Raw genomic sequence first — 27,749 nt, 5'->3', positions numbered from 1 at the left:
GTTTGCAGGCGTGTGTGCTCATCACATAGCTTCCTGTGCTTTCCGCGGGTGTGAAATAGGTCCTTTCCCAACTGTCCAACCTGAACTCTACTGCGGGTGCCACGGCGGCAGCTGCCCCAAACATGCCCGTCCTGCCTGTGGCCCCGCGTCAGGGCGACAAGGCGGGACAGACCCTCCAATCCGGGTTTCCAAGGATGCTGCCGAGCCCCAGTGTGTCCCTGCTTCCTCCCTCGCAGGCTCGAGGCCACAGAAAGCGACACGTCCCACACACGCTGACCTGTGAGCCTCGGGGTCACCGGAGGCAGGATCTGCTGTTTCGCTCACTCTTAGCTCTGCCATCTCCATGCACTTAAGACCCCGATCACACCAGGGGTCCGCAGAGGGAGCCGGGAGCCACGCGCCACGGAAGGCAGGATCCTGCCTCAGCCTGGTCTTCCTGGGTCAGACCTGCGTGGTTCTGCTTGAAAGTGGCCATTTCCGTGGGCAGGGTGACCTGAGGGAAGACCACGAGCTGGGCCCAGCACCCACCTGGGTGCGCTTCTCCCCCCAGAGGCGAGGACGAGCTGCAGAGATGGGTCCCTGCGTCTGGAAGGCTGACCGCATCCGGTCCCCCGGCTCTGGGCAGGCCTGGAGGCCCCTCCAAATGTGCCACCCACCGTCCTGGCTTCCTGAGGTTCCCCCGCTCACACCCTCCAGACAGGTTTGCCTTATGGAGACCAGGCCAAGTCATTCACGGTGCCTTGGAAGGGAGCAGGTGGGCGTTGAGGGTCGTTTCTGGCTCGGGGCAGAGATGGAACTCCAGGACCCAGCAGCAGCAGCAGCCCCCCAGCCCACCCCGAGGAGGAGGGCCCCGCTGTGGCTCACAGACGCGTCCCCTTCTCTTTCAGATCACGTTCTATATCCGGGTGAAGGCTGTTTACACCCTGGGCTACAGCGTCTCTCTGATCTCCCTTACAACAGGAAGCATAATTTTTTGCCTCTTCAGGTAAGTAGCAGAAATGAGTGATTCTGCCAAAAACAGGAGATGGGAAATCACCCCTTTAAGCTGTCTCAGCCCGTGAGGGGGGCAGAGACCACTCCCCGGCCCTCCTCTTTGCCGACCCAGCCAGACTCCCTCAGAAGGTACAGTACAATGCTGACGCTGACGTTTGCATGTCTCATTTGAGGAGACAACGCTGACGGGGGATAAGAATGCCGTTCAAGTGCTAGAATTTTCCAGGCAAGAAAATCAGAGTGGGTAACCATGCCCTTCTCCAGGGCAATGTTCCTGACCCAGAGGTGGAAGCTGGGTCACCTGCATTGCAGGCAGAATTTTTTACCAGCTGAGCCGCCAGGGAAGCCCCATAGCGATGTCATGCTTTGAAAACACAGACGCAGCCTGGGCCTCCCCTCCCCACTCAGAAACGCCCCGGTGGAAGCCTCCCAACGGCGCTCTGCTGAGAGACGGTGCCCCGTGTTCAGGAGCAGAGGGCAGGTTCAAATCCGGGGCGGTCTCGTAGTGGCCGTGTGCCGCGGAGCAGACTGCCTTCTCTCTGCGCGTCTGTGAAGCGCGCCGGCGGACGGGGCCACGTGTAGGAGGCGCTCCGTCAACACAGCCCGCTGCTCCCGGGCGCCCGGGCCCTCGTTACCTATGGAGCTAGCACCAGACGCTTTACGGCTGGTGGTGGGGTCTGAAGGAGGTATAGACGCTTCCACCCGAGAAAAGCTTTTACTTTTAGGTTAAATCCATGTCTTATGCATCACTAGCCTTAGTAAAATGGGTGATATCCAGCTTATTTTAATGGGTTTTGATCACCTGTCAAAAAATAATCTGTAGACAACAGAGAGCTTTATTTGGGGGTCTTAGGAATTGCAACTTGGGAGACACAGATTCGGGTAAAACTGAGAGGGTTCCAGGGAAGAGAAGCAGTCAGAGGCTGGTAAAGGCACAAGTCACGGGTTGTTAAAGACATCTGGCAGGAATTGGGACTGGCCCTGACGCAGAGGGAAATACTGTCCTCAAGGCGCAGACTATGACGAGTAGTTCAGGGTTGGGGGTCCTACATGCACCTGAGTTTCGGGGACACCGAAACCGTCTGGGCACCTTCGTCAGGACAGCAGGTGGTCAGAGCTGATTCCATCGGCCGAGACATGGGCAGCCCACCTTCTCCAGGCCTCCAGTCCTGCGTGGGGGAGGCACTCTCTTGGCAAGAGTCCCACCATTTCCTTTTCCTCCAGGCACTACATATCTTCTTTCTCTTTGCTAAAATGTAGTTCGCAGGTTGGTCAGTGTTCAGATAACATCAGTGACATAGCAAATGGAGTGTTTTAAAGCATTAGGAGACCCATTCTTGGAAGAAAAATGAGTGAGTAAAGGCAATGGAGTGTGTAGATGAGATCCTAGCAGCTGTTAGGCTGTGCTTCTCATGGTTCAGGCATGTCAGATGTGACAGGCGGCTGGTAATTCTCAGGAAGTATGAGGCAGTGCCTTTAATCTAGAACTGCACTTTGAAAAATGTAGGAAAGACCTGTCATTTTATATGATTAAAAAACTCTTTTAAAAACTGATATAATATTATTACTATTTGCTCTGCATCTTCTATATTTTACTGTACATTTTAAAATCTTGAAATTGTTAATACAGGAAAAAAAACAATTTAAGGAGGTTAGCTGGCACAGGATAATTTGAATGAGATAACACTCACCTTGTTTTTGAAGAGCTCCTATCTCAAGCAGTCCATATACTTGACATCAGTGTAGGGCTTCCCCGGTAGCTCAGCTGGTAAAAAATTCTGCCTGCAATGCAGGCGACCCAGGTTCGATCCCTGGGTCAGGAACATTGCCCACTCTTATTCTCTTGCCTGGAGAATTCCATGGACAGAGGCGCCTGGCAGTCTACAGTCCATGGGGTCGCCAAGAGTCCGACACAACTGAGCAACCGACATTGACATCAACAGTTTCCCTCCGACTTGTACTTCATGGCCTGTTTAACTATTGCAAGTACAGTCGTGGCCCATGAGGAGACTCTCAGGGGTTTTATGCGTATCAAACACTGTCGCCGTTCGTCCCCTGAAGGTGACACTTCTCGGTCACGGGCAGCACACACCTGCAGTGACGGTCACTGCACCACTGGCTCTGCGTGTAACGACTGCAGGCTGGGCTCCACCTTCTGCCTGCTCACGCCACCCCCGGAGAGCTGTGAGACTGAGCTGATTCTAAAATCCACGTTATAAAAACAACACGCCCCATTGTCTTGGTCATTACACCCAAGAAACAGACTTCTTTGCAGTCACCAAACATTTATTCTCCGAAACAGCCCAGAGGCTAAGAAAGGACCAAGCCACCACGACCTTACTTTACAGACAGAGAGGGAGCATCTCGTTCGTCCAAGGGCATGCAGACTTGGGTGCCGGCACAGGGCCTAGCTCTGCGCGGGAGTCGTGGGCGGTCAGTCGCTGTGTTCCGGACCGCGTCCCGGGGTCCAGGCATGTGCTCACAGGCCCAGGAGTAGCTGCGGTGATTGCTCCAGCCTGTGCTGTGCATTTCGTCAGGGTCATTATTAAGAATTTGGCCCTTAGAACACCTCCACCAGGAGAGCACTCTTGGTCCCAGTTGTAGCAACTCAAAAAGGAGGGCCTGCTGCTGAACGGGGACGGCGGGGTCTGATCCATTCACCTTCAGGAATCCGTTCACGCAGCCACAGGGCATGTTACACACAGAACAGACTTTGTGACTGAGGCCCTGCGGGCGTGTTACACACACAGAGCACACTTCACTGCTGAGGCCCTGCGGGCATGTTACACACGGAACCCCCTTCACTGCTGAGGCCCTGCGGGCGTGTTACACACAGAACAGACTTCACTGCTGAGGCCCTGCGGGCGTGTTACACACGGAACCCACCTCACTGCTGAGGCCCTGCAGGCGTGTTACACACGGAACCCACGTCACTGCTGAGGCCCTGCGGGCGTGTTACACACAGAACAGACTTCACTGCTGAGGCCCTGCAGGCGTGTTACACATGGAACCCCCTTCACTGCTGAGGCTCTGCGGGCGTGTTACACACGGAACAGACTTCACTGCTGAGGCTCTGCGGGCGTGTTACACACGGAACAGACTTCACTGCTGAGGGCCTGCGGGCGTGTTACACACGGAACCCACCTCACTGCTGAGGCCCTGCGGGCGTGTTACACACGGAACAGACTTCACTGCTGAGGGCCTGCGGGCGTGTTACACACGGAACCCACCTCACTGCTGAGGCCCTGCGGGCGTGTTACACACGGAACCCACCTCACTGCTGAGGCCCTGCAGGCGTGTTACACACGGAACAGACTTCACTGCTGAGGTCCTGCGGGCGTGTTACACACGGAACCCACCTCACTTCTGAGGCCCTGCGGGCGTGTTGCACACAGAACAGACTTCACTGCTGAGACTCTGCGGGCGTGTTACACACGGAACAGACTTCATGACTGAGGCCCTGTGGTCTGTTACAGAGAACAGCCTTCCCTGAGTGAAGCCCGCATCAGGGGCCTGGGTAGGGCTCCCCGCGCTGAGATCCGTCTCCCCGCGCTGAGATCCGTCTCCCCGCGCTGAGATCCGTCTCCCCGCGAGCACAGCACCCAGGCCGCGGTCCAGCAGGGGCAGCGCCAGGAGCCGGGCTCGGGACCCCACACACCCGTCAGCTCCCACTTCCCAGCAGGTGACTGCTAGTCAGAGCTCTGCCTGCACATGCTGATTTTGCCTCTCTTAGCACTTACGGGAGGAATGCCCAGTCTCTGGGGTCCTCACTCAGCGTTTGCAGCGAGCTTGACCCACGTCGTTGCTGTGGTTATCCTGTGTGAAGATAACACAGCTGACTTATTCATTCAGTGTCCGTGGAGCCGGGGTAACTGACAATAGGCAGTGCTGCTGTGAACATTCATGTGTCGTCTCCTGCACACGTGTACACACTTCTTCAGATGTGTGTGTGCACGCCTCCCCTGGTATTCCCATCTCTTTTATAGTTATACATCTTTCCTGATCATAGCCATGCACACACTGTGTCTCTCTGGGTGCTGCACACTCATACCTGCTGTGTGAAGATTCCTTCTACTCCATCTCCCACCACCATTTGTTATCCCAGTTTTAAAAGATGTTGCCGTGTAGTTGGGTCTGTATAATATAGAATTGTGTTTTTAATTTGCATTTCCTTGGTGGATCATGATATAATATGTTTGGAAACTTTTCTTTTCTTTTTTTTTTTTTTTTTGCAGTACCATTTCAAGTGTCTGCTCATTTTTCTGTTCAGCTGTCTCTCTTTTTTTTTTAAGTTAATTTTTAGGAGTTCTGAAGTGCAGCCTTTTGTCAGCTCTGGGGATTACAGATTTTATCTCCAGCACTGTGGTTCAACTTTATACTCCCCTGATGAGGTTTTTGATCAGTGAAAGTTCTTCATTTTAATGAAGTCTGTTGACTGTTTGTCTTTACGGTCAGAGCTTCCTGAGCCTGTTACGATGTAGAAATTTTATTATTTTAACTTCTTGTGTTTGGGTTTATGATCCATGGGAGGTTTATTTTTGTGAATGGTGTGAGATAGGGGTTGAGATCCATGTGTTTTCTCCGTGCGTGTATTCAGTTTCTCCAAGACCATTAGCTGGAAAGCCAGCCTGTGCCAGCGCACCGCAGAGGCGTCCTTAGGACTGTGCATTGAGGGGCTGGGTTCTCTGTTGTGTCCCGTCTGCCCCTTCATCTGTCACCTGCCATTTTTGCATTGTTGTAGCCTCTGTGCCTTTGGAATAAGTCCTGATTTCCAGCAATGTAAGCCTGTCAACTCTTCTTTCTCCTTACGAAGAGATTGGTCATCTGCATGTTCATGTGAATCTTAATCAATCAGTTTGTCAGTAGCCATTAAAAACAAAAAAACTGATGGGATTGCATTTTGGATCGTATTGAATCTGTAGATCAGCTTGGACAGACTGGACATCTTCACCGTTTGAAATCACCCAACCAGTGATTTTAGTAGCTCCTTCCATTGGTTTGGACTTTCTTTATTTCTTTCAATACTGTTCTGTGGTCTTATGAGCGAATATCTTGGACATCTTTTGATAGTCATGTCAAAGTCCTTGTTTATGCTATTGTATATATTTGTGTATTAACTTTCTGGAAAAGGAATTGATTTCTGTATATTAATCTTGCTTCAGCAGCCTTGCTTAATTTATAAATTTTATAATTATTATGTAAATTCACCTGGATTCTTCTATGTGCAACTCATGTTTTGGTGAAGTAAGGTGACTAAAAGTGATGGTAGCAGACCACCTTTCATTATTTCTGAGCTCAGAGTGGAGGTTTTAGATATTTCACTGTAAAGCATGAAACTCACTCCAGATATATTTGATGATACTCTTTATCAGATTAAGAACACTCCTTTCAATTTCCAGTTTTCTGAGTTTTTAATCATGAATAGGTCATGAATTTTGTGATAATTTTTCTGCATATATTGACATAAGTAGGTGATTTTTCTCATAAGTTCGTTTAATATGAAAAATTATATAGGGAGATTTTCTGATATTAAATCTCCCTTTCATTCCTAAAATAAACCCTATTTGGTTGTTCTATGTACTATCCTTTTACTATGTAGCTGGGTTTAATTTACTAATATCTTGTTTAAGATTTTTATGTCTACATTCATGAATTTATCTATAATTTCCTTTTTTATAAAATCAGGCTTTGCTATGACAGTTATGCTGGTCCACAAGTGAATGAGCAAGTGGCCCTATTTCCTATTCTGTGAAATACTGAAGGTTGAATAAGGCCCTGTTTCCTCTGTAGTGTTTGTGGAATTCACCAGGAAAGCCATCTGGGGGGAGAATTGTCATGTGGGAAGGTTTTATTTTTAGGTTCAAGTTTTTAAAAACAGACATAGGATAATTCAAATTCTGTTTCTCTTTATGTTAATTATAAGCTGTATTTTTCAAGGAATCTGTTCATTTCATCTATATCTTTATATCTCTTATCATATTTTCATGTGTGTAAGAGCTATACTATATCTCCTTTTTCATTCCTGGTATTGGTCATCTTAGTTTGTAGTAATGCTTCCTAAGGCCCACTCGATTTTATACTCCAGGATGTCTGGCTGTAGGTGAGTAACCGCACCATCATGGTTATCTGGGTCATTAAGACCTTTTTGTATAGTTCTGTGTGTTCTTGCCATCTCTTCTTAATCCCGTCTGCTTCTGTTAGCTCCTTGCCGTTTCTGTCCTATATTGTGCCCATCTTTGCATGAAATGTTCCCTTGGTGTCTCCAGTTTTCTTGAAGAGATCTCTAGTCCTTCCAATTCTATTGTTTTCCTCTATTTCTTTGCATTGCTCACTTAAGAAGGCTTTAACTCTGCATTCAGTTGGGTATTTCATTCCCTTTCTCCCTTGCCTTTCACTTCTCTTATTCTTTCAGCTATTTGTAAGGCCTCGTCAGACGACCATTTTGCCTTCTTGCATTTCTGTTTCTTAGGGATGGTTTTGATCACCCCCTCCTTTACAGTGTCACAAACCTCCATCCGTAGTTCTTCAGGCACTCTCTCTACCATATCTAATCCCTTGAATCTATTTGTCACCTCCACTGTATAATCATAAGGGATTTGATTTACGTCATACCTGAATGGCTTAGTGGTTTTCCCTACTTTCTTCAATTTAAGCATGAATTTTGCAATAAAGAGCTCATGATCTGAGCCAGAGTCAACTCCAGGTCTTGTTTTTGCTGACTGTATAGAGCTTTTCCATCTTCAGCTGCAAAGATTATAATCAATCTGATTTTGGTGTTGACAATCTGATGATGTCCATGTGTAGAGTTGTTTCCTGGAATGTGAAGTCGAGTGAGCCATGGGAGGCAATACTACAAACAAAGCTAGTGGAGGTGATGGAATTCCAGTGGAACTATTTAAAATCATAAAAGATGATACTTTTAAAGTGCTGCAATCAACATGCCAGCAAATTTGGAAAATTCAATAATGGCCATAAGACTGGAAAAGGTCAGTTTTCATTCCAATCTCAAAGAATGTTCAAACTACTGCACAACTGTGCTCATTTCACATGCTAGCAAGGTAATGTTCAAAATCCTTCAAATGAGGCTTTAACAGTACATGAACCAAGAACTTCCAGATGTATAAGCTGGATTTAGAAAAGGCAGAGGAACTAGAGATCAAATTGCCAACATCTGTTGGGTCATAGAAAAAGCAAGAGAATTCCAGAAAAACATCTGCTTCATTGACTATGATAAAGCTTTTGACTATGTGGACCAAAACAAACTCTGCAATATTCTTAAAGAGATGGGAATACCATACCACCTTACCTGCCTCCTGAGAAACCTGTATGCAGGTCAAGAAGCAACAGTTAAAACTGCACATGGAATGACAGGCTGGTTCAAAATTGGGAAAGGAGTACATCAAGGCTGTAGATTGTCACCCTGCTTATTTAACTTATATGCAGAGTACATCATGCAAAATGCTGGGCTGAATGAATCATAAGCTGGAATCAAGATTGCCAGGAGAAGTATCAACAACCTCAGATATGCAGATGATACCACTCTAATGGCAAAAAATGAAGAGGAACTAAAGAGCCTCTTGATGAAGGTGAAAGAGGAAAGTGAAAAAGCTGGCTTAAAACTCAACATTCAAAAAACTAAGATCATGGCATCTGGTCCCATCACTTCATGGCAAATAGATGGGGAAACAATGGAAACAGTGACAGGTTTTCTTTTCTTGGACTCCAGAATCACTGTGGTTGGTGACTGCAAACCATGAAATTAAAAGACGTTTGCTGCTTGAAAGAAAAGCTATGACAAACCTAAATGGCACATTAAAAAGCAGAGACGTTATTTTGCTGACAAAGGTCGGTATAGTCAAAGCTATGATTTTCCAGTAGTCATGTATGGATACAAGAGTTAGACTATAGAGAAAGCTGAGCACCAAAGAATTGATGCTTTTGAGCTGTGGTATTAGAGAAGACTCTTGAGAGTCCTTTGGACTGCAAGGAGATCAAACCAGTCAACCCTAAAGGAAATAACACTGAATATTCTTTGGAAGGACTGATGCTGAAGCTGATGCTCGAATACTTTGGCCACTTGATGACAACAGCTGACTCATTATAAAACACCCTGATGCTCAGAAAGATTGAGGGCAGGAGGAGAAGAGGTGAAGAGGATGAGATGGTTGGATGGCATCATCGACTCAACAGACATGAGTTTGAGCAAACTCCAGGAGATAGTGAAGAACAGGGCAGCCTGGTGTTCTGCAGTTCATGGGGTCGCAAAGAGTCAGACATCACTTAGCAACTGAACAACATTGGTCATTTTTATTTTCCTTCTTTGTATCTTGATGAATCATACTGTATAAAGTTTTATCAGTTTTATCAGTATTTTTCCAAGAACGAGCTTTTGACTTTTTTCTCTTGTATGCTTATCTATTAACTTACTGACATGCCTTCTTATCTTTATTATTTCCTTCCTGTTGTGTTCTCTAGTTTCGATTTGGTGTTCTTTTTCTAGCTTGTTAAGTTAGATGTTCAGCCTTCCTTTGTTTAAACTGCTATTATTTATATCTACAAATTTCCCTCTCAGACCTGCTTCATTCCCATCTTTCAAGTTTAAAGATGTGTTTTTCATTATCATTTAGTCCTAGTTTTTCTAAACTCTTCTTTTGATTATCTTTTAACCTATTAAAGTTTATAGTTTAATGTCCAATCTGTTATTAGTTTTCTATTCAGCTTGCTAATGATTTTTGGCTTAACTCATAATCAGAGAGCGTACCACATGAATTAAATCCTCTGAAATTAGTCAAAGTTTCATTTTCATTTTAAGACAATGCAAATTCTACAGTTATTGGTTTGTGTGCTACATGTATCATTTACATCATTTATCAATCATGTTATTTAAATATTCTAAATTTTACTATTTTGCATAACTACTTCCCCTGTGGCTATGGCCCATGGAGTCACAAAGTGTCTGACACAACTGAACAACTCACTTTCACTTGTTCTGCCAGTTACTGAGAGACGTGTATTAAAATCTTCAACTATAATTGTGGACTTAACTATATCTCCATCTATTTATTTCACTATTTGCTTTATATATTTCAAGGTTATGTTATTAGGGGCACACCCATTTCATGTTTTATCTTCCTATAAGCTGTCCGTGTTTAGTAATGTGCCTTGCCTTAAAAATAAATCTACTTTTATATTAGTGTAGTTATGTCCGCTTTCTTCTATTTGATATCTGCAAGATATATCCCTGTTTTACATTTGAGTGTTCTATAAGCTCCATGTAACTGAGACTTGCTGTTTACTTCCGTCTGTTTTTAATTGCACACACAGCATCTTACACTCACATCCCAACCACTTGCCGACAAGCTGGAGTTTCACTCTGCTTCCATCTCTTCGCTGTTGTCTCGGCTGTTTCGTGGCCCCTGCACTCTGTTCGTGTTTGTTTTTAAGTTGTCAGGTATTTTTATTATTCCAGTGTTTCCCTTTGGGATTGTTGGTCGTATATTCAGTGATTCTTCCTCTGGTTTTCACCTCATGTTAACAAAGTGCATCCGTGTCTCATGGGCACTAGCCTCCAGTTACTATTTCCATCTCTTCCCAGCAGCTCAAGCCTTCCCTTTGCCCTTATGACTTCTGTGCCATTGTTATGTATTCTAATTGGGCACATATTTTAAATGCCACACGCATGATCACTATTTTTGTTATTTTCAAAGGCAGAGTTTGTTTAGAATTGCCCATCTGTCTGTCTTTCCTTCCTGCATCTTCATGTTTCCATCTAGGTCATCTTCCTCCTCCCTGAAGATCTCCTTTTAGGAGACCAGGCCTCCCAGCAATGAATTCTCATGGTTGTTGATTGCCTGAGATCATCTTAATTTTGCCTTCACTTTTGAGAATATTTTTGAGAGTACTGAATTCTTTGTTGGCAGTTACTTTCTTTCATCACATTAAAGATGTACATCATTATTTCTTTTGAAAAAGTCAGCTGCCAGTCTCACCATAATGCTGCTGAAGGATGAGTCTTTTTCTCTGGGTCCTTCGAAGATTTTTTTCTTTGTCTTTGGTTTTTAGCAGTTTTGCTGTCATGGGCTTTAGTGTGGTTTTCTTTGTAATCCTCCTTCTTGGGGTTAGTGGAATTCCTTTAATCTGTTATTATACTTTATCAGTTTCAAAAATTCTTGGCCAGCAGCTCTTCAAATATTTCTTCTACCTTGTTCTGCCTCTCTTTTCCTTCTGAAACACCATTTTCACATGATAAATATTTTCAACATTTCCTGTACATTTCCTCTTGTTTCTTTATATTTTCCATTAATTTGTTTCTCTCTACTTTAGACATGGGTTTCCTAGGTGGCTCAGTGGTAAAGAGCAGGAGACACAAGAAGCACAGGTTTGATCCCTGGGTTGGAAAGATCTGTTGGTGGAGGAAATGGCAACTGCTCAGTATTCCTGCCTGGAAAATCCCATCGACAGACGAGCGTGGCAGGCTGCAGTCCATAGGGTTGCAAGTCAGACACGATTGAGTACACATGCATGCAGGACTTGAGACATAGTCTACCAATCTGTTTTCCAACTTATAATAATCCTCTATTATTTTGCTGTGTCTTATATAATATTTAAACCCAGCTATTTAATTCTTAATTTCATGGGTTTTTTTAAATTTTGAATTTTCCATTTGATTTTTACAATTAATTCCATCCTCTAATCAGTATCATTTCAGTCACTTAGTTGTGTCTGACTCTTTGCAGCACACGAGGCTTCCCTGTCCATCACCAACTTCCGGAGCTTGCTCAAACTCATGTCCATCAAGTTGGTGATGCTGTCCAACCATCTCATCCTCTGTCTTTCCCTTCTCCTGACTTCAGTCTTTCCCAGCATCAGGGTCTTTTCCAGTGAGTCAGTTCTTCACATCAGGTGGCCAGTGTATTGGAGTTTCAGGTCCAGCATCAGTCCTTCCAATGAATATTCAGGACTGATTTTCTTTAGGATTGATTGGTTTGATCTTGCAGTGCAAGGGACTGTCAAGAGTCTTCTCCAACACCACAGTTCAAAAGCATCAGTTCTTCGGCACTAAGTCAGAAGTAAAGGGAAATATTTATTAGGTCACCATCCTCTAATTTTCTTGGATATATTTATCAGAGCCATTTTATAGTCATGTCTTAAAATGCCAATATCTGGGTCTCTTTCTAGTCTCTGGTTTATTTTTGTTTTTCCGTTTTTAACTGCATTTGATCATTTGGTACTATTTCTGGCATATTTATTAATTGATTATTGAAGTTACATATAATTAAATCATAGAGGCTTTAGATGATATCTTACCATAGAGAGGATTTACTCTTTCTAGCAAGATGGGCAGACAAGCCTGAGCCGGGCAGGGATTGAGTCAATCTAAGGCCACATTTCAGGCTCTCTGAAGGCTGGTTTGTCATGATTCCTAAGTCACAGCCCTTTAGGGGTTTAAGATGAAAACCTAGGAATCCTTCTACCCGCCCAACACATGAACACCTTGGGAAATGGAAGAAAGAGAAGGAAACCTCATACTGCCTGAGGCTCCCTGTGGCTTCCTTCTCTCCACTCTGTTGCCTTGAAAGCCCTTAACGTCTTTTGCTGTCCGTTCCGTCCAGTGACACTGTCACAAGCTCTGGGCCTCTGCTCTCTAATCAGCGCTGTGCCCTGAAACCTGGATTAACCCTCAGCCAGGAGGTGAGAGGAGGCTGCAGTGCCCATGCTCCCTCCTCACCAGGGCCCCAGTCCTTTAGGTCCCAGCCGCCGCAGCTGTCCTCCAGAGCTCCATAGACAACTTTTTAAATCACAGTTGACATGCGAGGGAGGTCAGGTAAGTTTCTCTTTGGAGCCACAGGTGGAAGGCTGCTTAGAATATATTTGTTAATACCCTTGAAATTTGTAAACTCTACTTTAACTTAAGGAGTTAATGGTTTAATGATCTTGGAAGTACATTTGTGAGGAACAGCTTGTCTCCAAACAATTAAAAGTCAGAGTTAAATCAAATATCTAATTAAGTCTTCTCCAAAGCAGAATTTAAGTGTTGTAAAATGATTATAAACAAAACGTTCTTAACATGTTTTAGAGAAGTAAATATCACATAAAGTTAAGTTCAAAGACAGGTTGTTTGAGGTGGGTCTTGCAGGAAGTTTGCTGCAGAGACGCATGGTGTTCACATCTGTGAAGTGAGGCGTCCTTCTGCAGGCTCAGACGCACCGTGGCTGTGCTGTATACATTTATCCCAAAATCCTGTTTCTAGGACTTTACTCTAAGGCACAAAGTCAGAAATAAAGGGCAATATTGATACACAAAAATGTGTACCATAACGCAAAGCTGAAAACATCTTAAATATGCAAGGAATACTTAATTGTTCAGTTCAGTCGCTCAATTGTGTCTGATTCTTTGCAACCCCATGAACTGAAGCACGCCAGGCCTCCTTGCCCATCACCAACTCCCGGAGTCCACCCAAGCTCATGTCTATTGAGTGGGTGATGCCATCCAACCATCCCATCCTCTGTCGTCCCCTTCTCCTCCTGCCCTCAATCTTTCCCAGCATCAGGGTCTTTTCTAATGAGTCAGCTCTTCACATGAGGTGGCCAAAGTATTGGAGCTTCAGCTTCAGCATCAGTCCTTCCAGTGAACACCCAGGACTGATTTCGTTTAGGATGGACTGGTGGGATCTCCTTGCAGTCCAAGGGGCTCTCAAGAGTCTTCTCCAACATTGTTCACTTCCGTTAAAAAGAAGGTTTAAGGTTAAAGCCACACGGGCGTCTGCCGCAGTGTTTAACTCTCCGCCTCGTCCCTCTTCCATGACCCCCATTCCCCGCCCCCACCTGGGCAGGAAGCTGCACTGCACCCGGAACTACATCCACCTGAACCTGTTCCTGTCCTTCATCCTGCGGGCCGTCTCGGTGCTGGTCAAGGACGACGTGCTGTACTCCAGCTCCGGGAGGCTGCACTGCCCGGGCCTGCCGTTCTCCTGGGTAAGGCTTACGGGGCCGGGGCCTCCAGGCGGCGTTGTGAGCGCCCGCCCCGCCACCAGCCTCCGTCTGGGATGAGGTTCAGAGCCGGCTTCACTGTGGCCGCGGTTGGGGTGGCGGGCGGGGGTGTCCGGCCGGCGCTCAGAGCATCTCGGGGCGGCGGGCGCCGCGAGTGGGGGCACAGGCGCTGCCCTCTGGCAGCTCACGGCCGAGCGCTGAGCGGCGCAGAGCCGGACTCGCTGCTGGGGAGCAGCAGCAGCTGCGGGCTGGGAGAAGGGGACACAGGTGGGCACGCGCGATGCCGTGTCCAGGCTTCTGAGCGGTGGCTGCTTCCAGCTGGCCGGGCGGGTACCACCCGGGGGAGCGCGGCCCGGCCCCTGCCGGGCGCAGTGCGGTGACCCGGGCGCGAGGGGGTCGCGCGGTGGTTTCTGCGGTGGACCTAGCGGGCCTTTAGGACGAAGCTCAGTTTGGCACGTTCATTGAGCGCGCCTCGGGCCAGTGCGCCTCTCCTCCCGGGTTGCTCACGGCGCCCGGTCAGATCGGATATCAGCTCTTCCACGCGGAGCCAGACCTGGCTCTCCGCCCACACCCCACATGGATGGACCCATCTGCTGACTCTGCTCCTCTGGACTGAAGAGGTCTGAGTCAGGGTCTTTCTAAGACCATAAAGCCTTTCGCACCCTAGCTTCAGCCGCTTCCCAGCCACAGGTTAATATACCCCTGGGGACAGTCCCGCTGTGAGGCGTGGGGACTGAATGCAACAGTAAAATCAGCAGCATGGCCCTGCACCCGGACGTCCCACCCAGGTGGAAGGGGAGCCCTGGGCTTTTGTCCCGGGATGGAATCTCCTCTGCACAGATAGGGGTCCCCCAGAGGCCAGGAATGGGGAAACCCGGTTCTCCTCCCACTGAGAAACCTTGGGTGACTTTCCCGCCTTACTCAGAGCTCTGCTCCAAGGAGCCCTCCTTACTGAGCTCCTCCTTCATTAAAGGCCGTAGTGAACCTGACGGACCCACAGACAGCAGGCCCTTGACCCAAGCAGAATGCTCTCATGCTGTGTAGACAGAGGACCTGGCTGGCTCCCGGCTGAGGGAGGTGGGGGGCGGGATGGGGTGGGGGATGCCAGGAACTTGGATGTCCCTGCCCCGAGTCCCACCAGCCTGGGGCATTGGGGGCAAACTCAGAGGTCTGAAACATCTGAAGAGGGGTACTCCCAGAGAGGAGGTACTCCCAGGCAGGAGGCTGGGCTGGGGGCCTGACCTTGCTGAGGGTCCTGGGCTCCACAGTCCAGGTTAGTATGGGGGAGGCGAAGCAGGGAGAGGGAGCAGGAGGACGGGAAGTTAGCAGAGCCCGTCAACACAAACACGTGTCCATGTGTAGGCAGAAACACACCCTGGCACACACACTCTTCACAGTCTGTCCCATCGAGGAAGTTTGGCTCCAACCCTGGAAGGACAGCTCTGAAGACAGGGGCTTTGAGTGGCACTGGGGGAGCCCACATCCGCGAGTGTGGAGCAGCTGGCACACAGGACACCGGAAACCACACAAGTGGCCGCGGCCCTCACCTCTGCCACTCGCTAAGCAGTGAGGGCTCCGGGCTCCAGGCCCATAGAGGTGACAAAGCCTCCTTCCCCAGCCCTGCAGCCATCGCTTCCACACGTTTAAGTAAGATCTCCTGTTTGCTTGCTCTTAGCACCTGTGGACGCTATGAGTCTCCCCAGCACCGTAGGGAAATGCCTTCTGTCCCCATAGCGCCCGAGAGGCAGGCCTTTCCAGGTGTGACCCCTGACAGTGGCTTTGACAGTCGTGGACGTGGGTGCAGTTTTCTTGTCCTTTTCGAGGGGGTGGGCCTCAAAGAAGCCAGCTTTATTGGCTCGTAAAGTGGGCCTAGAGACAGAGCCCGGCTCCCATCCCTACCGAGGCCAGCCCACACTCACACGGACGCCTCCTTCTCCGCACTTCTTGGTTTGGGTTTCATCTAAACTGTGGAAACTGCGCTGCAGTGAACAAGCGACCCAAGGGCCACCTGAAGCTGACCTTCAGCAGGAGCTCCTGCGGACCCTGGGGCTCAGCGCCCTGCACGCCCGGCTGCCGTGGGTGGTAGAGGCTCCCAGACGGGACAGGACTGGCCGAGGGCCCGCTGGGCACCAGGCAGGATGCAGTCCTGGCCGCTGGCCGCTCAGCCTTCCCACGATTGAAGGTCAGCAGACAGCCCCTCACCCCGGAGCCTCTGCCCTTGGAGTGTGTTGATGGCAGATGAGCCTTGGGGAAGAAGTGTAGACATGGCATTTTAAACATTTTACCAAGAAGAAGGAATTGGAATCATCTTAAAGACGCTTTGTGCTTTTTCCTCCTTCTACAGTTTATCTTGGAAACTCTGAGTCCTTTGAATCTGGAAGGTGTGATGTAGTCTGTGTGACCGTTCCGCCAGTAACAGACACACCTTGGTTTATGTTTTCTGCCACCACTCGGTCAGGGGAGACTTGAGAGAGTCCGGAGGCAGCGAAGGGCACGTGTATTTAAGCTGTAACAGGCAGAGCTGGTCGCCGTGGGCGCCGCACGTGCAGGACGTTCCTGCTCCAGCCAGCAGGGCTCCCTGTGGGCTCCTCCACCCACGGGCGTGGGGTCCTGCTCCCCGACACCCGGACCTGCCTGTGTCACTGTTCCAACAAGGGGCGCCAGCCCCAGGGTCTCACCGCTGGGCTCTTACGCGCCTCTTTCCACTTACCGGACCCAGCCCTGGTGTCCTCCACATGCTGGAAACCCCGCCCCACACTCGGCATCAGTAAACCTTAACCGCCTTAGAAGGAAACAGCAGGAGAAGCCTGGTGCCAGGAAACGGGAGCCGCGGGGTCAGAGGTCCCCACAGCCCGGCGCCCGCCTGAAAGGCCGCCATGCGTTTCTTGCCTGGCCACCAGTGCACGTGTGTGGGTCTGTCCACTCAGTATTAGTGTATTCACCCTGTCTGTCCACAAATATGCATTTGGGGAGCAGGCTGTAAAGATATAGAATGATAGCAACAAAGTGCTGGGGGGTTGTTCACGGTGCATTTATATAACCTTAGTGATCTGAAGCCTACATTTCCCTTTTCTGAACGCGGGAGGAAATAATGTGTTTGGTGGGTTTCTCTTCTTTTTTCCTTTACTTCTCCTCTCTTGTTAAGAGTACACAGTGAGGACGGAGAGAGGACGGAGTGGGACTGAGCGGAGGGTTAGTGGAGACGAGGCGGCAGGAGGAGGGGGGCCGGGCCCCACGCGGCCACTCAGGGCAACCATCCCCTCGGGCGTGGGGTGCGTCTGCTCGGCCCGGGTCTCCCTCCGCGCACGCTCGCGCGCCCCTCGCCTAGTCCAGGTGGGCTGCAAGCTGAGCCTGATCTGGGGCGGGACCTCCGCGCTCCTCGCGCGCACAGGCCACCTGGGGATCCGGAGCGGCGGCCTGTGACGGCGCGTGCGCTCACGCGGCCCCTTCCCATGCAGGTGGCCTGCAAGCTGAGCCTGGTCTGGGGCGGGACCTCCGCGCTCCTCGCGCGCACGGGCCACCTGGGGATCCAGCGGCGGCCTGTGACGGCGCGTGCGCTCACGCGGCCCCTTCCCATGCAGGTGGCCTGCAAGCTGAGCCTGGTCTTCTTCCAGTACTGCATCATGGCCAACTTCTACTGGCTGCTGGTGGAGGGGCTTTACCTCCACACCCTGCTCGTGGTCATCTTCGCCCCCGGCCGGCGCTTCCTGGCCTACCTCCTGATCGGATGGGGTAAGGACTCCCCCTGCCTGCCAGGTGCCTGATTCCCGGCCCCTCGGACCTACCCCCGGAGACTCTCTCCGCTCAGAAAAACACTGGGCTGCTCTTGGAGGAAGAGAGTCAACACCTTAATGTTTTGGGAGCCAGAAATTGTAAGTGAAAGTAGTTCAGTCATGTCTGACTCATTGCAGCCCCATGGACTACACAGTCCTTGGAATTCTAAGTATTCTTACTGAAGTGGGTAGCCTTTCCCTTCTCCAGGGGATCTTCCCGACCCAGGGATTGAACCCAGGTCTCCCACATTGCAGATGGGCAGATTCTTTACCAGCTGAGCCACCAGGGAAGCCCTGAAACCTGGTTAAAACCATTGTGACTCTCGTTCCTGGGGTGAGCCCCAATCGGGACGTGGTGGGGCAGAATCAGAAAGAAGGGGCCTGGGAGAAGGAGCAGGGAGACCGTCCCCAGTGAGGTCCCGCTAACGTGCTCATCAGCGGGGCTCTGCCTGAGCTGGAATCAGAAAAGGGGTGAAGCTGCAGACCCCCCACCTTCTCAGTGAGGGGCACCCCTTCGGGTCTCTGCCAAGTTGGGACACAGCGTCTCCAGCACATTGGTACCAACAGCCAGAAACACACGCGTTTCAGGCCTATGAAGCCTTCAAACACGTATTTAATGATATTGGTTGCTTAGTAAGGTGTGAGGGTAAGCCTGTGTGTATTTATGAGGAGTTCCCATTAATCTGTCCATCAGAAAACCCTTGTCGCCGCTGGTGGGGGCTCACGAAGGCTCCCGTGTGCTTCCCCATCGGGCTGGTCCAGGTGGCCAGTGCCGGGCTGGAGTGACCGGGCATCTCTCTGCAGGCATCCCCACCATCAGCACGGGTGCGTGGGTTGCGGCCCGGCTCTTGCTGGAGGACACGGGGTGAGTGCTGTGCCTGTGGCTGAGGGGGGCGCCGCTGACAGAGGTCCTGGGGAGCTGGAGGGCACCTTTGTTTCTGGGTAGAAGGCAGCCTCTGGACGCTCGGGGGTGGGGGGAGGACTCAGGGCAGGGGAGCTCAGAGAGGGGCCGTGGAGCAGGTGGGGCTGAACCAGGTCTGGCCGCGGAGCGGGGCCTGGGGTCCACCAAGCAGAGATGGAGCCGCGTCTTAGGGAGACCGCTGCGGCCCAGAGCCCAGCGGGAGGACATCCAGGCTCAGCCCTCTGAGGCCCTGCGGCAGGGCCAGGCCCAGAGGCTTCTGCTGCGCCCAGCCTGAGGCAGCCCCAGCTCCCACCGTGGAGCCCAGCCCCTGCTCTGCCTCGTGCAGGCCCAGGTCCACCAGCCGCCCCCCAAGTCGTCCCCTGTCAGTGACAAACGCCCCAAGCTTGGCGCTGACACAGGTCCAGTCCCCGGTGCGCCTCTGTGCCGGGCTCTGGGCAGCTTTCCCACTCACTCTCGCTCACTCACTCGCCGTGGGTACCTCCCTGCAGGGAGGCCGGGGCTGTGGGTCTAGACGGGCCACACTGAGCCCCACGGAATGCACGCCCTCCTGTCGGAACCAGCCAGGCTCCAGGACGAGGGTGGGTCTGCTCTGCTGGGAGGGGTGTGGGTCACAGGGAATCGGGGAGCATTGTACGAGTCTGCTGTCCCAGCTCCCTCCTGGACACAGCGCACAGCAGTCAGGAGGGACCACCTAACAAACCTGTGGGTCGGGGGCTCGTCGTGGGCGGTGCGGGCGGCTTGTTTGCCAAGCCCCGCGTGAGGGGCGCGGCCACAGGCGCGTGCTGTCCTCCTGTGCTTGGTTTGTAGATGGAATCCGTGATAATGTGATTTTCCTTCTCTTTCTTCAATAGTTGCTGGGATACCAGTGACCACAGTGTTCCTTGGTGGGTTATACGAACACCGATTTTAATTTCTATTATAGTAAGTGACTTCTGCGTGGAAACCTGAGTTACCACCAGGTTGCCCTTGGGCAGAGAGCCCTGTGGCGAATGCAGATGGCCCTGTTCTGCTCAGTCTCCCGAGACAAGAATCCCAGGCCGAGCTCTTCCACGGGGGGCTCGGCCACCGTCAGGAGGAAGGGGAGGGCTAGAGGGAGATGCGGGGGGTCACGGTCAGCTCCCCCAAGTGTGCAACCTCCTATCTGAACTGGATTTCCATCTGTGGAGTGCACGCCTTAAAATGAATGTTCTCAACTTAACTGCCGCAGCCTGGGGTCAACACATCGGGGACGCCACAGAGCAGACCCCAGCTGGGCAGGGCGCTGGTGCTCCTGAGCCGGTGGGGCTGAGCCGCAGACATCTGGGCCTCGCCGCCTCCCTTGCAGGGGGACTTCACACCCTGAAATGTCATCTCCTTTTGTGCAGGTCAATTTCATGTTTTTCGTTAGTATTATACGAATTTTACGGCAGAAGTTGACGTCCCCAGATGTCGGCAGCAACGACCAGTCACAGTACAAGTGAGTATGTGTTTAGAGCCAGCTCGGAATCACCCTCCCCAGCCTCATGCAGCCTGATAACTTGGAGGACCTGTGTGGAGAGCAGAGAAACTGGGGCTCAGGGACCCACACATGACCCCACATCTTCTCCTTTAGTCACAGGAGCGTGCCTTTGGCCAATTTAGGGGGATCCCTGGACATGGAGTGACTGTCCAAGGGCTAGCATCACCATGGCAATTATTCAGGCTGAGTCCTTCCCTTCCCTCCAGTGTGGACCTCCTCTAGAGAGCTGGGAATTGAAGTGTTCTATTCACTCTCCTGTTTTGTATCCTGACCTTTTCTCCGTGGCCACATTTATATTTGATTCTGTCTTCCCTATCGGATGACATGGTCCAGGTAACACCTCTTGTGGGCCTTGTACTTAATAATGACTCAGTTGATGTTTGTTGCCTGAATAATAACAAGAAGATGGTTATCATAGTCTCCCTCATGGGAAAGAGAGTAGGGTTTAAGTAATCACCCACCGTCATCCAGCTAATTAACAAGGACTGAGAACTCTGTAAAGGAACTGGAAGATTCTGTAAATCTCTATCAAGAATTCATAAAGAACAAATAGAGCCTGCGACTCGGGCGTAAACTAAAACTAGCCCAGTGTGGAGGCGCTGGTCCAGCTGGTCCAGTCTTGGGTTCAGGCAAACGGGGACTGGAATTGCAGCCCCCGAAGCTGTGTGGCCCCAGGAGGCTACCCGCCCAGCCCAGGACAATGGGCCCTTCACTGCGTCCGTCCCGTCCCTCCTTGAGATGCAGGGTGACCTGGGGGGACATTCACGTGGCCTCCCCCAAGGTGGGCAGCCCAGTGCATATTCTGCACCAGTTGGAGGCCCGAGGGGGTTCCTGCTCTGCAGCCCGCCTGCTTCCTCTCCTGTGGAGATGCTGGTAGTAAGAACAGCCACTGAGGCTGTGAGCGCTGATAGAGGGGGTCTTCATTCTTAGTGCCCGGCTCCAGTAAGTGCCGTGATGGGGTGTGTAAGCACACACGTGACGGGCCTGGCCCCAGTAAGTGCCGTGATGGGGTGTGTAAGCACACACGTGTCGGCCTGGCCCCAGTAAGTGCCGTCATGGGGTGTGAGAGCACACACGTGACCGCCCTGGCCCCAGTAAGTGCCGTGATGGGGTGTGAGCACACACGTGACCAGGCCTGGCCCAGTAAGTGCCGTGATGGGGTGTGTAAGCACACACGTGTCGGCCTGGCCCCAGTAAGTGCCGTGATTGGGTGTGTGAGCACACACATGACCCGCCTGGCCCCAGTAAGTGCCGTGATGAGTATGTGAGCACACACGTGACCAGCATGGCCCCATTAAGTGCCGTGATGGCGTGTGTGAGCACACACGTGACCAGCTTGGCCCCAGTAAGTGCCGTGATGGGGTGTGTGTGTAAGCACACACGTGACCGGGCCCCAGTAAGTGCCGTGATGGGGTGTGTGAGCACACACGTGACCCGCCTGGCCCCAGTAAGTGCCGTGATGGGGTGTGTAAGCACACACGTGACCGGCCTGGCCCAGTAAGTGCCGTGATGGGGTGTGTGAGCACACACGTGACCCGCCTGGCCCCAGTAAGTGCCGTGATGGGGTGTGAAAGCACACACGTGACCCGCCTGGCCCCAGTAAGTGCCGTGATGGGGTGTGTAAGCACACACGTGACCGGCCTGGCCCAGTAAGTGCCGTGATGGGGTGTGTGAGCACACACGTGACCCGCCTGGCCCCAGTAAGTGCCGTGATGGGGTGTGAAAGCACACACGTGACCCGCCTGGCCCCAGTAAGTGCCGTGATGGGGTGTGTAAGCACACACGTGTCGGCCTGGCCCCAGTAAGTGCCGTGATTGGGTGTGTGAGCACACACATGACCCGCCTGGCCCAGTAAGTGCCGTGATGGGGTGTGTGAGCACACACGTGACCGGCCTGGCCCAGTAAATGCCGTGATGGGGTGTGTGAGCACACACGTGACCCGCCTGGCCCCAGTAAGTGCCGTGATGGGGTGTGTAAGCACACACGTGTCGGCCTGGCCCCAGTAAGTGCCGTGATTGGGTGTGTGAGCACACACATGACCCGCCTGGCCCCAGTAAGTGCCGTGATGGGGTGTGAGAGCACACACGTGACAGGCCTGGCCCCAGTAAGTGCCGTGAAGGGGTGTGAGCACACACGTGACTGGCCTGGCCCCAGTAAGTGCCGTGATTGGGTGTGTGAGCTCACATGTGACCCGCCTGGCCCCAGTAAGTGCCGTGATGGGGTGTGAGCACACACGTGTCGGCCTGGCCCCAGTAAGTGCCGTGATGGGGTGTGTGAGCACACACGTGACCGGCCTGGCCCCAGTAAGTGCCGTGATGGGGTGTATGAGAACACACGTGACCAGCATGGCCCCAGTAAGTGCCGTGATGGGGTGTGAGCACACACGTGACCGGCCTGGCCCCAGTAAGTGCCGTGATGGGGTGTGAGCACACACGTGACCGGCCTGGCCCCAGTAAGTGCCGTGATGGGGTGTGAGAGCACACACCTGACAGGCCTGGCCCAGTAAGTGCCGTGATGGGGTGTGTGAGCACACACGTGACAGGCCTGGCCCAGTAAGTGCCGTGATGGGGTGTGAGAGCACACACGTGACAGGCCTGGCCCCAGTAAGTTCCGTGATTGGGTGTGTGAGCTCACATGTGACCAGCCTGGCCCCAGTAAGTGCCGTGATGGTGTGTGTGACCACACACGTGACCAGCCTGGCCCCAGTAAGTGCCGTGATGGGGTGTGAGAGCACACACGTGACCAGCCTCGCCCCAGTAAGTGCCGTGATGGGGTGTGTAAGTACAAACGTGACCAGCCTGGCCCCAGTAAGTGCCGTGATGGTGTGTGTGACCACACACGTGACCAGCCTGGCCTCAGTAAGTGCCGTGATGGGGTGTGAGAGCACACACGTGACCAGCCTCGCCCCAGTAAGTGCCGTGATTGGGTGTGTAAGCACACACGTGACCAGGCCTGGCCCCAGTGAGTGCCGTGATTGGGTGTGTAAGCACACACGTGACCAGCCTGGCCTCAGTAAGTGCCGTGATGGGTGTGTGAGCACACACGTGACCGGACCCCAGGCTTCGGCAGGCTCTGCTTGGCCCTCGGTGGGGGTCAGGCCACAGATCGCAGGCATCCACCCGCGCTGTCCCTGCCTGGCTGCCCCTGGACCCACCCGAGCTGCAGCTACAGCTCCAGCCAGCCCTCACCGGCACTCCCCCGTTCTGCAGATCTCGCTCGCTGCCACCTTGACCTTTCCTTTGGACTCTGGGGTGCGATCGTAAGTGGATTATAGAGAGGGATGCTTTTGTTTTGGAAACAAAATTAAGTGGGGATAATAGAATCTACTCTTTTTCCCGAGTAACACAGGCAGAGCACATCTGTGATGCTCGCCTTCCTGTATTTGGCATGTTTTCTGTCTCCATCTCATAACAGAAGTGACAGATCCCCAGGCACAGGGCCCCGGGGTCCCGCCTCTAAGCCCCCTTTCTAGAGACCAGTCTCAACCACAGGACTCCAGGCAGGTCTCTCTGACGTCTGCCTAACGGGCCCCTCCCTGCAGAACTCCAGCCTCACTACTGGGCAGACACCGGCCACAGTGCTGAAGGCCGCGAGACCGCTGTGCGCTGCAGTCAGACGGTCAGGTCTGCACGTGACGGCGAGGGGTCCTGAGGCCTCCCCTGCCCAGCGACGCCCCGGTCACGCACACAGGTGGGGCAGAGTTTGTGCAGATCACCCAATAAGAGGAAGCCCCTTCTTGTGAACTCTGCGGGTGTCTCAAAATATGTAGACAAAGTGGTGACTTCTAAGTGTTCAGTTCAGTTCAGTTCAGTCGCTCAGTCATGTCCAATTCTTTGCGACCCCATGGACTGCGGCACGCCAGGCCTCCCTGTCCATCACCAACTCCCGGAGCTTGCTCAAACTCATGTCCATTGAGTCGGGGATGCCATCCAACCATCTCATCCTCCATCCTCCCCTTCTCCTCCTGCCTTCAGTCTCTCCCAGCATCAGGGTCTTTCCCAAGTGCTGGGTGGCACCAACCTAGCAGAGCAGGTGGGGAGGATCCGGAGGCACCCCTCCCTCGGTTCCCTCCACGTGGCCAGGATGAGGCTGGTCATCGGGGCGGTGGCTGGTAGCTGGGGTTGCAGGGGGCCCAGCCCCTGCCTGCCTGCCTGGCCCCCAGGTGACCCCAGGGCTCCTGACCATCAGACATGGTGGGATCACTGCATCAGATACAGCCACAGGGACTCCCCCGAGAAGAGGCCAGTCCACCCGCAGACCTTATGTATCTGGGCGGGGGGGTGCAGCTTGGATTCCAGGTCTGAAAAGCCCCCTGATGACTCTCGTGTGCAGCTGTGAGAGGCCCTAGCTCATCGCAGGTTCTCCAAGGGGGTTTCGCTCAGCAGCTGCAGGCCTCTCTGCATCTGAAGCAGCTTCTCGGGCTGAGGCTGATGCTGAGTCACAGGTGGCCTGCTTCAGCGTGGCCTTGGGTGGTGCCAGGGCTGGTGCTGGCGCCTGGGGAGCGCTGACCTGGCGGAGATGACGGGTACCTGGTTGGGGCGTGGGACGGGCTTGGGGCAGGTAGGACTGAGTTCAGCTGTCTTGCTTTCAACACCACTGCAGTGAGAAGAAAGTCTGCTCTTTGGTTAGGAGGGTAAGAGCTCCCCGGCAGGGAAATGAGATCCGGTGCAGGCTCTCCCATTCCTGAGACTTCTGAGCCCCACAGCAGGGTCGCCTGCAGGACCTGTCCACGGCCGTCAGGGGAACACCATCTCGCTTTTGCCCAGGAGCAGCCCTGCAGCACCTGCTCTTTGGATCTGAAACTAAAACTCGCCCCATCCTCTGGATGCTGGGGATGGTCTCCGCTGATAAAACCAGGGACGCACAGGGCTGTCTGACCTGCTCAAACCAGTGCCACTCTTTCCGACCGGCCATGATTCCCGTGCGGGCTTTGCTGCTCTGCAGGGCAGAGTGGGGCTCGCCCCTGCGTTTGCACGCTCTCCCGGGACGGGCAGAGGTGTGGCTGCGTAGGGAGGCCCTTGGCTGGCCAGAGCGTGACCCCTCTCTCCACTGCAGGAGACTGGCCAAGTCCACCCTGCTACTCATCCCTCTGTTTGGCGTCCACTACGTGGTGTTCGCAGTGTTTCCCATCGGCATCTCCTCCAAATACCAGATTCTGTTCGAGTTGTGCCTCGGATCCTTTCAGGTGCGGCGGGCCGGGCTGCGCGTCCCGGGCGTGGGGGGCCGGGGCGCAGGGGGCCTCTGACCAGCATCTTCTCCCTTTCAGGGCCTGGTGGTGGCGGTTCTCTACTGCTTCCTGAACAGCGAGGTGAGTCCTCTGGCCTCCCGGGGGAGCGCAGGCTCCCGGCTCGTGGGGGCTTCCTTAAAACACCCCTAAATGACCTGCTTCCCTGGGGGCTCAGACAGTAAAGAGCCCACCTGCAATGTGGGAGACCTGGGTTCGATCCTTGGGTTAGGAAGATCCCCTGGAGAAGGCCATGGCAACCCACTCCAGTATTCTTGCCTGGGAAATCCATGGACGGAGGAGCCTGGTGGGCTACAGTCCATGGGGTCACAAAAGAGTTGGACACAGCTGAGCAACTTCACTTCAAAAGATCTGGAGCAGGTCTACCTTCTGGGGATCACTCAGCCGGGGTCACCGCCGCTGCCAGCTCCCACAACTCTCAACTCAGCCCTCCTGTGCGTCTCAGCCGCCTCCTGGCTACTGGGCGGAGCCCTCTTCTCTTGGCGCCTCCCATGTCCCCGTCCTCTCCTGGTTCCCAAGCCTGCCTGACCCCGTCCACGGATATCACAGCTTCCACACCCAGAAGGGGGCCACGGGGGGAGATTTGCTCCGGGGCCGGGGGCCCCCCAGCTCCCGCCCGCTGAGCCTGTGCAGCCGTGCCCCGCTCCAGGTGCAGAGCGAGCTGAGACGCACGTGGCGTGGCCTGTGGCCCAGCCGGCCCTCCGCCCGGGACCGCCGGCTGCACAGCCTGTCCATCTCCAGGACCGGCTCGGACGGCGCCCTGCAGGGCCCCCGCGGCTCCCGCGCCCCGTCCCTCCTGCAGACAGAGACCTCGGTCATCTAGGGGCCCCAGTGTGGCCCTGGCCCCCGCGAGGGGGGCACAAGCGGACTCGGCGCTGGCCACCCAGAGCCGGGCCTGGCTGATCCTCTGGGGGACTGGGTGACCTCGAAACCGCCTGGGGCTTAAAGCTCATGGTTGTCAAAGTCCAGAAGTCAGGCGCTTTGCTGTTCATATTGTTTGGCCATGCAGACAGACCCATTTTCTAAAAGACTAGGAAAGACCGAGGTGGCAGAACCCAGGACTTGGTGTCAGCGACTGTGGAAGAAACACGGGGTTTTCTGATCTCAGCGCCAGTTCTCAGGGGGCGCAGGCCTGGGCTGGGGCGCTGGTCCTCGGGGACGTGGTCACCGCTTCTGAGTGACCTGCACCACTGCCTTCCCACCGCCAGTCATGGGCCGTCCAGCCCACTGTGAGCAGGACACATGGACCTTCCCGAGGGCCTCCACGGGGCCTCCCACACGCGCAGCAGGGCCCCTCGCCTCCGCACCCCCCGGGCACCCAGGGCCCCGCCTGCTCACACCGCATCCGGACTCTAGCCTCTGCCGCTGCACTTAGTTCTCTGGCTGCTCCGTGACACCGGCCCCCCCTTACCAACAAGGCCATGGAGCCTTCGTCTCGGGGCATCATGGAGCTGAGCGTGGGTGCCTGTCGTCAGGACGGCCGGCGCTGGGCAGCGGGGCCAGGGGGCAGGGCTGGGCTGAGGAGTGGGCCGGACGGCCGGGGCACGACTGGGAGACTTGTCACCCGGCATGGTCCCTCTGGGGGGTGTGCCCGGCCCCCGGTGAGGGGAGCCTGGCCCAAGAGCATGGGACAGCCACCAGGGGCCCGGCAGCGGAGCCCCAGCTCAGCGAGCGAGCGCACGCCCGGCGCGCCCAGAGAGCCGGCCCAGTGTCTCGGGCCGCCGTCTGGCGCGGGTGCTGGCTGCGCACTGGGGGTCTGTCAGCCGCCGGCGCCTGGTGGTCCGGCCCGACGGGAGCAGAGGGGAGACTGCCTGTCACTCCCCGATAGCAGGACAGAGGTGACCGAAGCGCCCGACGTGTCACTGCAAAGTGCTGTAAATGTGTGCGCGTGGAATGTGCCCCAGCCGCCGCGCGAGACCACTTGAATAAAACCCATTTTGTGTCTGTTTGCTGGCTGACTCTGACAGCATCAGTGTCCTGAGGACGTTCGCAGGAAGCCTCCCGCCTGTGAAGAGGAACTCGGGCAGAGGGTGGGCCATTGGGGGCAGGCGGGCGGCAGCTCGGGGCCTCTGGACGCCGTCGCCTCCCCGGCACTGGCACCGGTCGGGACTGCTCCTTAGAGGCCTGGTCAGTGGGGGGTCCAGGCGGGGCTCCCAGCACTTCTGGAGGTCCCAACACACAGCCCGCTCCACGGAAGCTGGGAACCTGCTCACCAGGGCCGGGCTAAGCACACACGGGCTCTCGTGTGTGTGTGTGTGTGCATGCCTTCTGGGGGCGAACTCCGAACCGTGGCATTTGTGCCACCGACAGATAAAACCTATCTCTGGTG

The 27,749-nt window shown here is 53.5% G+C and overlaps 1 protein-coding gene across 2 annotated transcripts in view; it reads left to right on the top strand.

Moving 5' to 3' along the window:
- VIPR2 (vasoactive intestinal peptide receptor 2) overlaps positions 1-27,369 on the top strand; it is a 69,957-nt gene extending 42,588 nt beyond the window's left edge. Inside the window, exons 5-13 of one of the 2 annotated variants that reach the window (XM_065939643.1) lie at positions 888-985; positions 13,826-13,967; positions 17,564-17,714; positions 18,560-18,620; positions 19,529-19,598; positions 20,042-20,133; positions 25,231-25,360; positions 25,442-25,483; positions 25,770-27,369. In XM_065939643.1, the coding sequence (XP_065795715.1) occupies positions 888-985; positions 13,826-13,967; positions 17,564-17,714; positions 18,560-18,620; positions 19,529-19,598; positions 20,042-20,133; positions 25,231-25,360; positions 25,442-25,483; positions 25,770-26,243 (1,260 nt within the window). In that variant the 3' untranslated portion in view covers positions 26,244-27,369. The remainder of the gene's footprint in view (positions 1-887; positions 986-13,825; positions 13,968-17,563; positions 17,715-18,559; positions 18,621-19,528; positions 19,599-20,041; positions 20,134-25,230; positions 25,361-25,441; positions 25,484-25,769) is intronic. The other variant, XM_065939644.1, reaches the window with a different exon arrangement.
- The last annotated feature ends 380 nt before the right edge of the window (positions 27,370-27,749 follow it).

This window comes from Muntiacus reevesi, chromosome 6 (genome assembly GCF_963930625.1).
Source record: "Muntiacus reevesi chromosome 6, mMunRee1.1, whole genome shotgun sequence".
Taxonomy (NCBI): domain Eukaryota; kingdom Metazoa; phylum Chordata; class Mammalia; order Artiodactyla; family Cervidae; genus Muntiacus; species Muntiacus reevesi.
Note: the sequence above shows the minus strand (reverse complement) of the source record. Positions and strands in the feature narration are given on the sequence as shown.